Source organism: Hypanus sabinus, chromosome 1 (genome assembly GCF_030144855.1).
Source record: "Hypanus sabinus isolate sHypSab1 chromosome 1, sHypSab1.hap1, whole genome shotgun sequence".
Lineage (NCBI taxonomy): Eukaryota > Metazoa > Chordata > Chondrichthyes > Myliobatiformes > Dasyatidae > Hypanus > Hypanus sabinus.
This window is the reverse complement of record NC_082706.1, coordinates 80,434,370-80,450,754: the sequence shown is the minus strand read 5'-3', so window position 1 is coordinate 80,450,754 and position 16,385 is coordinate 80,434,370. Positions and strand designations below refer to the sequence as shown.

Here is a 16,385-nt window from a genome sequence, read left to right as displayed (position 1 = left end):
ATATATGTACTTTGATAATAAATTTACTTTGAACTTTTAACCCTGGCTAGGGGAGGAGGTCTACTAGTTCTTGAGTTGGGTGAGCTTGAGTAAGTGCAGCATCAGATTGTAACACTGAAACAGCGAGCTGTTGGTCTCCTTCTTGCTGTGGGGGGAGGGGGTGGTGAGAGGGTGGGAGGACGAGGAGGGAATGGGGTGAAGGGGAGAAAAATGGGAAAAGTGGGAAAGGAGAGGGGGGAAGACACACTGTGGCATGTTGAAGTGCTGGGGTTTTGACTGTTTTTGTTGGACTGCAGATCATGGGGTCTTTGCGGGCTTGGCACAGATGCTTCCTGACAGAACAAGTGGGGTGAAGGAGAGAGTTGATGCTTTGCTGCTGCCTGTTCATGGGAGGGGGTGGGGGAGGGTTTGGGGTTCTTGTGTTTCTCTGTCATTCGTTCTTTTGTGTTTTCATCTTTCATGGATGTCTGCAAAGAGTAAGAATTCCACATTGTATATTCCATACATTTTCTGATATTAAATGGAACCATTTAATTTTGACCACCACTCTTCTTCTTGATTATCCCTCTGCTTTGACTTATGGCTATTGTTATCCTATACTGATAACTATTGTCTTCTCTACAGTACATTTCCTCTCAATAAATGACTGGTGGCTCCAGCTGACAAATCAATTCCACAAAATTTACATTATCCTCTTTTCTTCAATATCTCGTACTAGCTTTCTAACTCCTGAATTTCCCAATGCTGCTTATTAGAATACCTATTGATATTAAAAGAAAATTTCTAATGTAGAAGTTAAAAATCAGGCTTTGGCTGTAGTGCTCATTTCTACTAATATATCTTTTGTCAAACTGGTGCAAGTTTCCTGACTCCAGTTGTTTTCCTTTGTTTGATTCACCATTCATTACTTTCACATCAAACAGTTAAGTTTTTAATCTTTTCTTCCAGTCAAGATGTCACTTGTGAGTTGGGGAGACAAAGAGGAAACAAACCACGTCAAAATCTATTTGGAAAACTTAGATATGTGTTGTAATATAATGGCTTTCTTCGCAAGAGAATTCAGCAAGGAGTGCTACTTGGCATGGCATAGGAGCACGGTAGTTAGTGCATCACTTTACAGGTCAGGGTTTGATTCCCACCACTGGCTGTGATAAGTTTCTATGGGACTACATGGGTTTCCTCTGGGTGCTCCGGTTTCCTTGCACATTTCAAAGACCTGCGGTTAGGGTTAGTAAGTTGTGGGCATGCTATGTTGGTGTTGGTAGCACATGGCACTTTTGGGCTGCTCAGCACAATCCTTGCTGGTTTGATTTGATGCAAATAATGCACTTCCCTGTACGGTTTGATGAACATGTGAATGAAGCAGACCTTTATCTTTACTTTAAAAATAAGTTACCTGTGTTGCTTGCAGCTTTCTAATAATTTTCAATTTACTTTTTTGCCCCCCATCAGTGGAAGGCCTATGTGAAGGAATCAATGCTGGACTTGTGGATGTTTCGCTCTGGATTGGGTTGTGTTCAGATGGGTACCCACAAGGCGATGCTTCAACTGGCTGGAACTCAGTTTCACGCCTAATCATTGAAGAATTGCCAAAATAGTTTTCATTCTGCATAAGCAAAGCTATCAGAACCAGCTTGCTCTTGTAGAAACCATATTATGAAAAATTGTCAACTTTAAGTTGTCCAATAAAAGTATCAAAATTAATGCCATTACACTCATGTATCTGAATTTCCAAGGAATTTAGATAGTTATATTTTGATTGTATAGCTCTATTTCTTGTCTTGGCATGTTAGAAATATGGAACCAGTTATCCATTACATCACTCTCCTGATTCTTATGCAAATATATGAAGGGCTGTATTGTATTGTCCAATTGAAAATGATCATCTATGTACTTTACTATTTGGAGCAACTTGAACAAATTTATACTATTGGTTTTTTTTAAAGTATTGTGCTGCTTTGTGTTAGAAAATTGCAAAACTGACATGATTTCCATATATTGCATTTGTAAACAATTATGAAGAAATAAGACTTCAATATCTCTAAATAAAAAAGCAACCTGGAAGATTTGACAAACAGTTTTCTGTGAGACTGGCCCTTGTTAAAACCAAGTTGTTGTAACTAATCTCAGTTATCCAAGATATTATTACACTTCTTGCATTGTCATTAATAAGTGCAGAAGACACAGGTGCAGAATTAGGCAGATTATGCTCTCAACCCCATTCTTCTGCTTTTTCCCTGTAACCTTTACCACCAATACTAATCAAGAACCTATCACCGTCTGCTTTAAATATACCTAATGACTTGGCTTCCACAGTTGTTTGTGACAATAGTTCTGCAGACTCACCACCCTCTGGCTAAAGCAATTCCTCCTCACCTGTTCTGAGTGGACACCCTTTTATTCTAATGTTCAATGCTCTGGTCCTAGATTCTTCATGGCCAGAAACATCCTGCCCATGCCCACTCTATCTAGGCTTTCAATATTCAGTAGGTTCCAATGAGATTCCCATTCATCTTTCTTAACTCTAGCGAGTACAGGCCCAGTGCCATCTACAGCTCCACATATAATTAACCCTTTCATCACCAGGATCTTTATTGTGAATCTACTTTGGACCCTCTCCAATGCCAGTTCATCCTTCCTCAAAATGGAGCCCAAAACTGCTCACAACAATTACAGATGTGGTCTGACCAACACCTTATAAAGCCTCAGCAATATACTCTTGCTTTTATATCCCAGCGAAATAACAGTTCAGATTTATTCCAACTGAATCTCTCCCCCAGATCTCAAAATGTTATGATTTAAAAAAGGTAATGTTATTGAAGAAAATCTATCTCCAGAAATGATATTTAACTCACTTGATGACAATCAACTGAGACTAACAACGAAGCTTAAATGTAACTATACGTATCATATTGCAGGAAACAGAGTAGCACTCATAATGGATTAATGGAAGCCATCAGATCAAAACATTATTGAAGCTGTTGGATTAAATTTGTTGGCAAGAGACAGGTCTTAAAAAACTAAGATCTTTATTCAGTTCTCCTACCTATTAGCAAGCTCCAAAGCACTAAGTAGATTTAGTGACACCATGAAGTACATGTACATGTCACCTTATAAGTGTTCCTAAAGCTCAATATTTCCTGTTAAGTCATAAGTAACTACTTATTAAATTACATTGGAATAAAACCCTTATATCCAAAGCCCTTATAAAACCCTTATACCCATAACCAAATGTAATTTATTACAAAAGTTTGCAGGAATACAAATCATTTTTAAAAAGCAATTCAGCTTGACACTAAATATTTGATAATGATTACTTGTTGATTATAGTGTCAACACATTGATAAAAGGGCAATTATTAAATATTACATATTTTATCCTTGAGTTAACATATAATCTTTAAAAAATTAGAATTGCACTTATAATTTATCTGCAAGCTTTACATATTCATTAAGTTAAATAAATATTATTTTAACCATGGTGCTGAAATATTACTGTTGCAACCAGGAATGCTACAAATAGAAATTAGAAAGCACCTTATGTTTTCCTGGTGTCTGCTGACTTTAGTAAACAGTAAGATTTTGTTTCAAATTCTGACAATAAACTATGGTTCATGATTGTCACAAACCAAATAAAAACTGTGAAACCTTTTCATACACTACAAATGTAATGCAGCATGCAGGTGTCACTTTGACCACATTTGGAACGATTCCTTTGTAAAATCCGTGAATACCTTCATTCCTGAAAGAAAAACAAAAATTTTGAATTTCTGAATTATGCTACTAAACTCAACTACAATTACTGTTTTGAAAGTAAAGGTTTCCAACATACAGTTATAATCAAAATACCAATTCATCTGATTTTGGTCAAAAATAAATACTGGAAAGTGTTAGAGACAAACCCCTTGCCTTTCCTTACATAATGTCATTATATCTGTCATATCCAAACCAATCATCCAAATATGAGGCTACCCATTCCACCTGAAAGATGGTAGATCTGGTCAGGCATTCTGCCGTAATTTTACTGTACTGGTGAAACATTTTTAATGATACTATTTGAACAATTTTACACTACAATTACAATAAAAAAAGTCTTTGCAATAAATTAATATGGAAAACATGAAGTCATTTTGGTAGACTAGTTTTTTTCTTAGAATGGTGGAAGATTGCAAGGGGGTTAGTGTTAAGAGTAATCTGGGCATATTTGTATGCAAATCACTGGAAGTTAAAATGCATATATGGTTACTTATCCAAATTACCTGCTCTATATTGAGTATAGACATACCTTGGTCCAATTACATAGAGCCCTTGTGAGACCACAGCTAATATATATCGTGCATGCCAAGTCTACTATAGAAGATAGATATGTAATACAGGAAGTGCAGTAATGAATCAGAAGATTGATATTTGACATGGCAGGTTTGTTATACGAGAAGAAATTTAATTTTTGCTCTACATTCCAGCATCTGCAATCTCGTATTTCCAGGGATTATCTAGACCTGTATCTACATTCTTGTGTTGCATGTACATCCAGTGGGACGAGGCAAAGCAAAGTGGAGAATTTGACAAACAAATTTTCTGTGAAAAGTTCAACAACAAGAACATAAGACATAGGAGCAGAATTAGGCCATTTGGCCCATGAGGTCTGCTCCACTATTCGATCATGGCAGGTTTGTTTTTCCCTCTCAACCACATTCTCCTATTGTCTCCCTGTAACCTTTAACACCCTTACCAATGAAGAACCTATCAATCTCTGCTTTAAATATACCCAATGAGCTGTGGTCTCACCAGGCCACTTTAATTGGGGTAAACTGTGTCTATACTCAGTATAGAGCAGGTAATCGGGGAAAGGTAATTATATATGCATCTTAATTTCCAATGATTTGCATACAAGAACGCCCAGATTATTCTAACAATAACACCTTGCAATATCACGAAACATACCGAATTCTTATGGGGCTTCAATGGGTAGGTGCGGAGTTGTTTCTCCCGGATTGGGTGTCTAGATCATACCGCAACAAAGGGTCAGCCCTTCAAGAGGGAACTGAGAAGAAATTCCTCACCCAGATTGTTCTGAATCATTGAAATTCACTGCACAAGAGTGCTTGGCCACTGTGTGTTTTCAACCCAGAAATCAGTATATTAGAACATTAAGGGGTTTAGTGAAGGAGACAAACAATAAGAAATCAATTAACATGATCATAACGAATAATGTAGCAGGAACAAAGAAGCAAATGGCTTCTTGCTGCTTTTTTCCTACATTTGTCGTAGCGGCCATCGTTGAGTGGACTGAGTCGGAGTGGGACGGCTTTGGCGAGAAACAGGCAGAGGGAAGGGTAGGTTCCGGTAAGTTTCTGTTTTTCTTCTTTTTTTTGTTCAGACTAGAGAATATGTCATGCAGGATGTTGGAATGCTCCTCTTGCAGGATGTGGGAAGTCAGGGAGACCTCTGGTGTCCCTGACAATGACACCTGCAAGAAGTGCATCCAGCTGCAGCTCCAAACAAACTGCATTAGGGAACTGGAGCAGAAGTTGGATGACCTCCGAATCATTCAGGATAATGAGGAGCTTATAGATAGTAACTTCCGGGAGGTAGTTACACCTAGGAACAGGGCACAGGTAATTGGGTTACTGTCAGGCGAGGGAAGAGGAAAGGACAGGTAGTGCAGGGTTCCCCGTGGCCATTCCCCTCTAGAACAGGTATATCGTTTTGGATTCTGTTGGGGGGAGGGGGGATGGCTTACCTGGGGCAAGCTGCAGCAGCCGGATCTCTGGCACCGAGTCTGGTTCTGCAGTGCAGAAGGGAGGGAGGAAGAAGGAAGAGGAGAGCGGTAGTGATAGGGGACTCCATAGTCAGGGGTACAGACAGGAGATTCTGTGGTCGTGACAGAGACTCCCAGATGGTTTATTGCCTCCCGGGTGCCAGGATCAGGGATGTCTCTGATAACATGCACAGCATTCTGAAGTGGGAGGGTGATCAGCCAGATGTCCTGGTACACATCGGTACCGATCACATAGGTAGAAAGAGTCAGGAGGTCCTGAAGAGTGAGTACAGAGAGCTCGGTAGGAAGTTGAAAAACAGGACCTCGAGGGTAGTAATCTCCGGATTGCTGCCTGTGCCACGTGCCAGTGAGGGTAAGAGTAGGAGGCTCTGGCAGATGAACACGTGGCTGAGAAACAGGTGTAGAGGGCAGGGTTTCAGATTTCAGGATCATTGGGACCTCTTCTGGGTCAGGTGGGACTTGTACAAGAGAGACGGGTTACACCTGAACTACAAGGGGACCAATATACTTGCAGGGAGGTTTGCTAGTGTTATTGGGGAGGTTTTAAACTAGATTTACAGGGGGATGGGAACCAGAGTGCCAGAGCAGATAGTGGAATGAGGGTAAAAATAAATGATGTTAGTAGTTCAGGCAAAGTCACAAATAGTAAGGTTGTGTGTGGTGGTGACATTCTTCTGAGGTGTGTATATTTCAATGCAAGGAGTATTGTGGGAAAGGCAGATGAGCTGAGGGCCTGGATTGATACGTGGAATTATGACATCACAGCCATTAGTGAAACTTGGTTACAGGAGGGGCAGGACTGGCAGCTTAATGTTCCAGGGTTCCAAAGTTTCAGACGTGATAGAGGCAGAGGGATGAAGGGTGGGGGTGTGGCTTTGCTAGTCAGGGGAAATATTACAGCAGTGCTTTGGCAGAAAAGATTAGAGGGCTTGACTACTGAGGCCATATGGGTGGAGCTGAGAAAGAGGATAGGTATGACCACATTAATAGAATTGTATTATAGACCACGCAATAGTCAGTGAAAATTGGAGGAGCAAATCTGTAGAGAGATAACAGGCAACTGCAGGAGACAGAAAGTTGTGATTGTAGGGGATTTTAATTTTCCACACATTGATTGGGACTCCCATACTGTTAAAGGTCTAGATGGGTTAGTTTGTGAAATGTGTTCAGGAAAATTTTCTAAATCAATATATAGATGTACCAACTAGGGAGGATGCAATAGAAGATCTCCTATTAGGAAATGAGTTAGGGCAGGTGACGGAAATGTGTGTAGGGGAACACTTTGGTTCCAGTGATCATAACGTCATTAGTTTCAACTTGATCATGGATAAAGATAGATCTGGTCCTCGGCTTGAAATTCTAAACTGGAAAAAGGCCAAATTTGAAGAAATGAGAAAGGATCTAAAAAGCGTAGATTGGGACAGGTTGTTCTCTGGCAAGGATGTGATTGGCAAGTGGGAGACCTTCAAAGGAGAAATTCTGAGAGTGCAGATTTTGTATGTTCCTGTCAGGGTTAAAGGCAAAACAAATAATAAGGAACCTTGGTTCTCAAGGGATATTGGAACTCTGATAAAGAAGAAGAGAGAGATGTATAACATGTATAGGCAACAAGGAGGAAATAAGAGTATACTTGAGGAGTATAAAAAGAGTAAGAAAATACTTAAGAAAGAACTCAGGAGGGCAAAAAGAAGACATGAGGTTGCTTTGACAGTCAGGGTGAAGGATAATCCTAAGAGCTTCTACAGGTATGTTAAGAGCAAAAGGATAGTAAGGGATATAATTTGTCCTCTTGAAGATCAGAGTGATTGGCTATGTATGGAACCATAAGAAATGGGAGAGATATTACATTTTTTTTTGTATCTGTATTTACTAAGGAAACTGAAATGGAGTCTATGGAAACAAGGCAAATCAGAGTAGATAAATCCACAGGACCTGACAGGATATTCCCTTGGACCTTGAGGGAGACTAGTGTTGAAATTGCAGGGGTCCTGGCAGAAATATTTAAAATATCGATATCCACGGGTCAGGTGCCGGAGGATTGGAGGATAGCTCATGTAGTTCCGTTGTTTAAAAAAGGCTCAAAAAGTAAGCCGAGAAATTATAGGCCGGTAAGTTTGACATCGGTAGTAGGTAAATTATTGGTAGGAATGAGATAGGATCTACAAGTATTTGGATAGACAGGGACTTATTAGAAAAAGTCAGCTTGGCTTTGTGCACGGTAGGTCATGTTTAACCAATCTATTAGAGTTTTTCAAGGAAGTTACCAGGAAAGTGGATGAAGGGAAGGCAGTGGAGGTTGTATACATGGACTTCAGTAAGGCCTTTGACAAGGTCCCGCATGAGAGGTTAGTTAGGAAGATTCAGTCGCTAGGTATACATGGAGAGGTAGTAAATTGGATTAGACATTGGCTCAATGGAAGAAGCCAGAGAGTGGTAGTGGAGGATTGCTACTCTGAGTGGAGGCCTGTGACTAGTGGTGTGCCACAGGGATCAGTGCTTGGCCCATTGTTATTTGTTATCTATAATTTTAACACTTTAACTTTATTGTCACCAAACAATTGATACTAGATCGTACAATCATCACAGTGATATTTGTTTCTGCGCTTCACACTCCCTGAAGTACAAATCGAAGTAAATATAATAAAAATTTAAATTACAAATCATAATTAGAAAATAGAAAAGGGAAAGTAAGGTAGTGCAAGTCAGGTCCAGATATTTGGAAGATACAGCCCAGATCCGGGTCAGGATCGGTTCAGCAGTCTTATCACAGTTGGAAAGAAGCTGTTCCCAAATCTGGCCGTACAAATCTTCATGCTCCTGAACCTTCTCCCGGAGGAAAGATGGGCAAAAAGTGTGTTGGCTGGGTGGGTCTTGTCCTTGATTATCCTGGCAGCACTGCTCCGACAGCATGTGGTGTAAAGTGAGTCCAAGGACGGAAGATTGGTTTGTGTGATGTGCTGGGCTACGTTCACCATCTTCTGCAGCTTCTTCCGGTCTTGGACAGGACAACTCCCATACCTAGGAGAATGCTTTCTACGGTGCACCTATAAAAATTAGTGAGGGTTTTAGGGGACATGCCAAATTTCTTCAGCTTTCTCAGGAAGTAAAGCGCTGGTGGGCCTTCTTGGCAGTGGACTCTGTTTGGTTATACCAAGTCAGTCTATATCAATGATTTGGATGATAATGTGGCAAATTGGATCAGCAAATTTGCTGATGATACAAAGATTGGTGGTGTAGTGGACAGTGAGGAAGGTTTTCAAAGCTTGCAGAGGGATTTGGACCAGTTGGAGGAGTGGCAGAAAAATGGCAGATGGAGTTTAATGCGGACAAGTGAGAGGTATTGAACTTCGGAAGGTCAAACCAAGGTAGAACTTACAAGGTAAATGGTAGGACACCAAGGAGTGCAGTAGAACAGAGGGATCTGGGAGTACAGACAGACAGACATACTTTATTGATCCCGAGGGAAACTGGGTTTCATTACAATCGCACCAACCAAGAATACTGTAGAAATATAGCAATATAAAAACCATAAACCAAAAAACCATAAAGAATTAAATAATAATAAGTAAATTACGCCAAGTGGAAATAAGTCCAGGACCAGCCTATTGGCTCAGAGTGTCTGACACTCCGAGGGAGGAGTTGTAAAGTTTGATGGCCACAGGTAGGAATGACTTCCTATGATGCTCAGTGTTGCATCTTGGTGGAATGAGTCTCTGGCTGAATGTACTCCTGTGCCTAACCAGTACATTATGGAGTGGATGGGAGACTTTGTCCAAGATAGCATGCAACTTGGACAGCATCCTCTTTTCAGACACCACTGTCAGAGAGTCCAGTTCCACCCCCACAACATCACTGGCCTTACGAATGAGTTTGTTGATTCTGTTGATGTCTACTACCCTCAGCCTGCTGCCCCAGCACTCAACAGCAAACACGATAGCACTGGCCACCACAGACTCATAGAACATCCTCAGCATCGTCCGGCAGATGTTAAAGGACCTTGGTCTCCTCAGGAAATAGAGACTGCTCTGACCCTTCTTATAGACAGCCTCAGTGCTCTTTGACCTGTCCAGTTTATTGTCAATTCGTATCCCCAGGTATTTGTAATCCTCCATCATGTCCATACTGACCCCTTGAATGGAAACAGGGGTCACTGGTGCCTTAGCCCTCCTCAGGTCCACCACCAGCTCCTTAGTCTTTTTCATATTAAGCTGCAGATGATTCTGCTCACACCATGTGACAAAGTTTCCCACTGTAGCCCTGTACTCAGCCTCATCTCCCTTACTGATACATCCAACTATGGCAGAGTCATCAGAAAACTTCTGAAGATGGCAAGACTCTGTGCAGTAGTTGAAGTCCGAGGTGTAGATGGTGAAGAGAAAAGGAGACAGGACAGTCCCCTGTGGAGCCCCAGTTTTGCTGACCACTCTGTCTGACACACAGCATATGTACTGTGGTCTGCCAGTCAGGTAATCAATAATCCATAACACCAGGGAAGCATCCACCTGCATCACTGTCAGCTTCTCACCCAGCAGAGCAGGTGTTGAACGCACTGGAGAAGTCAAAAAACATGACCCTCATAGTGCTCGTCGGCTTGTCCAGGTGGGCATAGACACTGTTCAGCAGGTAGACGATGGCATCCTCAACTCCTAGTCGGGGCTGGTGGGTGAACTGGAGGGGGTCTAAGTGTGGCCTAACCATAGGCCGGAGCTGCTCTAGAACAAGTCTCTCCAGGGTCTTCATGATGTGGGAGGTCAATGCCACTGGTCTGTAGTCATTGGAGTCACTGGGGCGCGGCGTCTTCGGTACAGGGACGAGGCAGGACCTCTTCCACAGCACAGGAACCCTCTGGAAACTCAGGCTCAGGTTGAAGACATGGTGAAGTACTCCACATAGCTGGGGGGCACAGGCTTTGAGCACCCTGGGGCTGACACCATCCGGGCCTGCAGCCTTGCTTGGGTGGAGACGTTTCAACTGTCTTCTCACCAGTTCAGCTGTGAATCCCACCATGGTGGTTTCAGGTGTGGGAGGGTTGTAGTCACGAGAGCAGGGTGGGGGGCTGTGAGGAGGGGTAGGAGGGAGAGTGGAGTATGTGTTGATTGGGGGCTGACAACAGATGAATCATGGGGGGGGGGGGGTGGGCAGGGGCCACAGTGTCAAATCTGTTGAAGAACAGGTTAAGTTCGTTGGCCCTGTCCACACTGCCTTCAGCTCCTCTGTTGCTAGTTTGATACATAATTCCCTAAAAGTGGCGTCACAAGTAGATAGGGTTGTAAAGGGAGCTTTTGGTACATTGGCCTTTATAAATCAAAGTACTGAGTATAGGAGTTGGAATGTAATGGTGAGGTTGTACAAGACATTGGTGAGACTGAATTTGGAGTATTGTGTGCAGTTTTGGTCACCTAATTACAGGAAGGATATTAATAAGGTTGAAAGAGTGCAGAAAAGGTTTACAAGGATGTTGCCCGGACTTGAGAAACTGAGTTACAGAGAAAGGTTGAATAGGTTAGGACTTTATTCCCTGGAGCGTAGGAGAATGAGGGGTGATTTGATAGAGATGTATAAAATGATGATGAGTATAGATAGAGTGAATGCAAGCAGGCTTTTTCCACTGAGGCGAGGGAAGAGAAAAACCAGAGGACATGGATTAAGGGTGAAGGGGGAAAAGTTTAAAGGGAACATTGGGGGGGGGGCGGGGGCTTCTTCACGCAGAGCAGTGGGAGTGTGGAATGAACTGCCACATGAAGTGGTGAATGTAGGCTCACTTCTGACATTTAAGAAAAACTTGGACAGGTATATGGATGAGAGGGGTTTGGAGGGATATGGCCCAGTTGCAGGTCAGTGGGACTAGGCAGAAAAAAGGTTCGACACAGCCAAGAAGGGCCAAAAGGCCTGTTTCTGTGCTGTAATGTTCTATGGTATGGTTCAAATAGAGTGCTGTTTGAACTTACTACCTTTTGTGTCAGAAGAACTAAGTAAAGCATTGGGAGTAATAGAAATGTCACCAGGGTAAAAAAATAAACATCTTCACCTAGATCTGCATACTTAGTACAAGACTAGCAACGATTAAAATATCCAAAGACCCCTTCAATTGGCACCATTTACATATAAAGCATCATCAAAATTTAAAAGTATTCCAATACTGTTCAGAGAAATGTGGTCAGCTAAAGATGCTGGGAGAAGTCAGTGTATTACAGGTGGAGTTAATAGGTAGGAGAACTCCAGAATGTACGACTGCTACACAAGAGGAAGATAGAATCATTCAATGTACTGAAGATTTATAGCAGAAGACAGTCCTTTCGTTGTTAAATTCCATGTACATGACAAAGAAATCTAGATCACCAGCCTGGTGTGGATGGATAGTCACATAGAGACACAACATGGAACGTGGCTCACCCAAGATCATGTTAAGCACCCATTTACACTAATTCTTCTTTTTTCTCTAGATCCAAACACTTAACTGCACATTAGGGACAATTAACCTAATAATCCAGTGGAAACTGAAATATCTGTAGAAAACCCAAATAGAGAAAATGCAAACTCCAAACACACGTTCCCCCCCACTGGAGGCCAGGAATGAACCCAAGTCATTGGCATTGTAAGGAAATAACTCCATCTGCTGCATCAATGTGCCTCCCTTTGGTTGTCTTACAAGGAAAGGCTGGATCAGCTAGGCTTGTATCTGCCCGAGCTTAGAAAAATGAGGCCTGACTAAAGTGTATAAAGAGTCTGCAGGTCAGAGAAAGGCTATTTCTTCTTAACGAGAACTACAAGTTAGTTTAAAAATAAGAAGTCGCCCACTTAAGAGAGAGGAACAAAAATTACCTCTCTCAGAGCTGGGGTTCCTAACCGTTTTTATGCCATGGACCAATACCATTAAGGAAGTAGTGACCCCAGTAGTGAACCCCTGCCTCAGAGGGTCATGAGTCATTAGAACTCTCTTTTTATTTATTTTATTTAACGAGAAAAAGCAGAACAGGACTTTCTGGCCCAAACAGCAGCACAGCCCACCTATTTAACCCTAGCCTAATCACAGGATAACTTACAATACCAATTAACCTACTCCTTAGCCACCTATGAATACTTTTAAGGCAGAGGGTAATAGATTCTTAACAAGAAAGGTGTCAAAGGTCATTGCAAGATACAAAAGCAATGTAAAGGTATGGTTATATTCAGATCTGCAATGTTACTGTTAAATGGTGCAGCAGTGATTTAACCTCGTTTAAAGTCCGTTTTTTAAAATCTTACCTGAATGTTCTCGATATGGCATCCATTACCCCTGAGTACTGGGTATGTTGATCCTGCAGCCGAGCACGTATCACTTGATATGGATATGTTGCTGATACAGCAAATACTTTGGACATTGCTGCCATCGTTATGTATTCTAAGGTATTCTAATATAGAAGAGAAACAAAAAATAATCATTAATATTCTGATCAACCTTTGTTGGATCCAATGTTTAATTTTAATTTTCTTTGCAGTTTAACAATCAATTATCTGCTTGTATTTTAAGTAGCCTTTATATACTTAACAGTTTAATATGCCTCTAGATGCTAAACAGAGTATAATTCAAGATGCTTCTTGTTCTTTCATTAAATGGCTAGTATTTTCTCCTTGGTTAATTTTACTACAGTATTAAATAAGTATTTTTAATTGGATTATTATCTATTGAATGTTCTTACTTTTGGGGCATAAAAGTAGGTGCTATCTTTAGATCCTCTTCATCAACTACTAAGACCTCTTGTCACTGTTCTGTTCCCTTTGCTTGATCAACTCTTAATAAAATAATTGTGAAGCAACAAGTTTGATGCTTCATTCCTGACTTCTAAATAAATCCAACAATAGTGAGCTAGGACGATTGTGAAGATTTAGAATTTTCATGGAACAATATGGAAATGGAGCTTTCACCTGTCTTCCAAGCAATTGGTCAGGATCTTAGGATATGATTTTCCTGCCAGGAGACATACACACTTAACCTTCTGAATCTAAAAGTAAATGAGACATTTCAGAAGGCGATCATTTTGCATCAATTTTATTACTATTTTATGGTGTTGCAAGGAGTTCAAGAGAGATTAGAAATGTTGCTGCAGCCTTATAAGGAGCAATCAATGACACTGCTGAAGCCTTGGGAAAAATAACAAAAGAAATGGTTGCCATGCGTAAGTGATTCTACAAAATTGTAAGAAGTTGGATCTTCTCTCAGCATTTGGAGGTGGGGGGAAACATGCAGTAATAAGGAAAGAGTGTTGTACTTACCATGAATCTGAAGACATAACTAATTTGACTGATCATATTCATAAAGAAACAGCTAAAATACATGAATCTGATGGATGGGATTCCTTTGATTGGATTCATCCAAGTCTCAGAAGCTGGGGTTGTTTAATATTATGAATCATATTATTCATGCTAATATGCATTATCATAATTTACAGAGTTTTACCACTTGAAGGTGATCATTAACAGAATAGTTCAAACTTGCTTCAGTGTTCCTAACCATGACATACTTTTATGAATACTTTGAAGAATATATATTCTTTGATATTTTATAACCCAAGTAGATTTTTACATGTAACGTAGATGGCACAAATCTTTTCTCCCTCTGAATTTTCAGATGTAATGATTCTAAACATGTGAATTAGAATCGGGTTTGGGGGTGGAGAGGAAATTGAAATTGTTGTATCTGACTGTTTAATTTCAATTCTCATTTTCTTTGTAGCTTAAAAATTAGTTATCTGATATGGTATTTTAAGTAGCCTTTATATATATAATAAAAATTGAATATATGTCTAGTGCCTATATAAAGTATAATTCTAGAACCTTCTTAGCTTCTTGGAATTTTTTTATTAGTGTTTTCTCCTTGGTTAATTTTACTACAGTATTAAATAGTATTTCCTAATTGGACTATTGTTATCTATGGAATTTTCTTATCTTTTGGGCAAAAGTAGCTGCTTATGCTAGGTGCCATCTTTGGATCCTCTTCATAACTAGTAAGTCTGCCTGTTTGTTTGTGTTCTCATTGTTTGATCAACTCTTAATAAAATGATCATGAAGCAATAAGTTTTATGCCTTGTTTCTGACTTCTAAAAGAACCTTGGATTTAAACACCAGAATCCAATGCCTTTATTATTTACATTATCTCAATTAACATATTTTCAAAATATTTGGGGGATTTGTTCACAGGGGCAATATGTATGCCCAGCAATTCAATGATATAATGCCAATTTTGCATGTTCACCATTAATCAGGTTTTGAAGCTTCCTCTGTATTGAATAATAGGTCAGCAACACTTCACAAAAAAAATCAATGGATCCATTAAGATGTCTTTGCTGCCAGTTATTTATGCAAAACCACTTACTTGATCTTAAGTACCAATTCTGTGAACAAGAATTACGATGCAAATAGTACTCTACTTAAATTGTGAGACTATAGAAATTGCTGATCTAGTCATATCGGGTCTCGACTGGAACTGACCAACTCCACATTTCAGAAGGTCACTAAGGCAGCCACTCCTGGGATCTTTGTTCTTGCATCCAACCAGATGCTCCGCTGCACCAAGAGGCCAGGTGATTAGAACTCAGGAGCAGTACATGCCAGTGATAAATAACACTGTAAATTTAGCCCAAAAAGAAAAGGAAACATATGCAAGGTTTAAGAAACTAAAATCAGACAAGCCTCTTGAGCAATGTAAAGGAACCAGGAAAGAATTTCAGTGAGAAATTAGGAGAGCAAAAAGGATCATGAGCCATCCTTGGCAAGTAGGTTTAAGGAGAAACCAAAGGCATTTTATACACACACTGGAGCAAGAGAGTGTGGCTGGAGGAAAAATTAGGTCCATTCAAGAACGAAAGAGAGGATTTATGCACAGAGCCAGTGCAAGATCCTCAATGAATATTTAACATTGGAGTTCAGCAAGTAGGTCATCGCTAATGGTGACCTAAAGAAAAGTTGAAAGAAATACATCTCCTGAACGTATAGTATTTCACTGCCTGACTATCAAAAGATGTGCAGGAAAAAAAACCCCTAAAAATCCACAAACTACATTTTTGTACTTTACTCTCAGTAAGTTAATCAAATAGCAAAAGAAGTTTTACTTAATTAAAGGATTAAGAGGAACACCAAAGTCGCTTAATACACATGGAGCTTCAGTGGCTTTTATATGGAAAAATTGCTAGTTCATTTTGAACACAAGACAAAAATAATTGCCGCAAATTCATAAAACTGCTTTGTTGGATTAAGTAATTGTGGAATTCTAATTAAAAGTTTTTATCCAGCAGACATTTTTAGTCTTCCTTTAAACAAGTCAACATCCATAAAGGCTGACAGTAACATTAACAAAAAGATGATTAATGCGTCTTAAATCAAAATGGAATTCAGAATTGCTAATTTTGAGAAATAAGACCACATTCAATTTTCCCTGCTGCCATAATGTTGTGAGGGTAAGCCATTAATGTCTTAAAGGTTATTAAGCCTGTGAAAGCACTTAGAGGTGTGTGAACCATAATTTTCAGATACATCATTTCCACAGATACATGGAGTTTGGACATCTTCCTTGCAAAGGTAAATAATTTTGAACACTGGAATTGCAAAGATGAACTCTCAAACCACTA

The 16,385-nt window shown here is 40.1% G+C and overlaps 2 protein-coding genes across 3 annotated transcripts in view; one reads left to right on the top strand and one right to left on the bottom strand.

Annotated features, from left to right (window-relative positions):
* The window catches only part of LOC132394970 (collagen triple helix repeat-containing protein 1-like), a 28,310-nt gene extending 25,428 nt beyond the window's left edge, over nt 1-2,882 (top strand). For both annotated transcript variants that reach the window (XM_059971318.1, XM_059971313.1), the window contains one exon: nt 1,453-2,882. In XM_059971318.1, coding sequence (XP_059827301.1) covers nt 1,453-1,598 — 146 coding nt within the window. In that variant the 3' untranslated portion in view covers nt 1,599-2,882. The remainder of the gene's footprint in view (nt 1-1,452) is intronic.
* Nucleotides 2,883-3,012: 130 nt separating this feature from the next.
* LOC132394961 (mitochondrial folate transporter/carrier-like) overlaps nt 3,013-16,385 on the bottom strand; it is a 37,642-nt gene continuing 24,269 nt past the window's right edge. Inside the window, exons 6-7 of the mRNA XM_059971307.1 lie at nt 13,027-13,172; nt 3,013-3,741 (exon numbers count right to left, since the gene is read on the bottom strand). Coding sequence (XP_059827290.1) covers nt 3,621-3,741; nt 13,027-13,172 — 267 coding nt within the window. The 3' untranslated portion in view covers nt 3,013-3,620. The remainder of the gene's footprint in view (nt 3,742-13,026; nt 13,173-16,385) is intronic.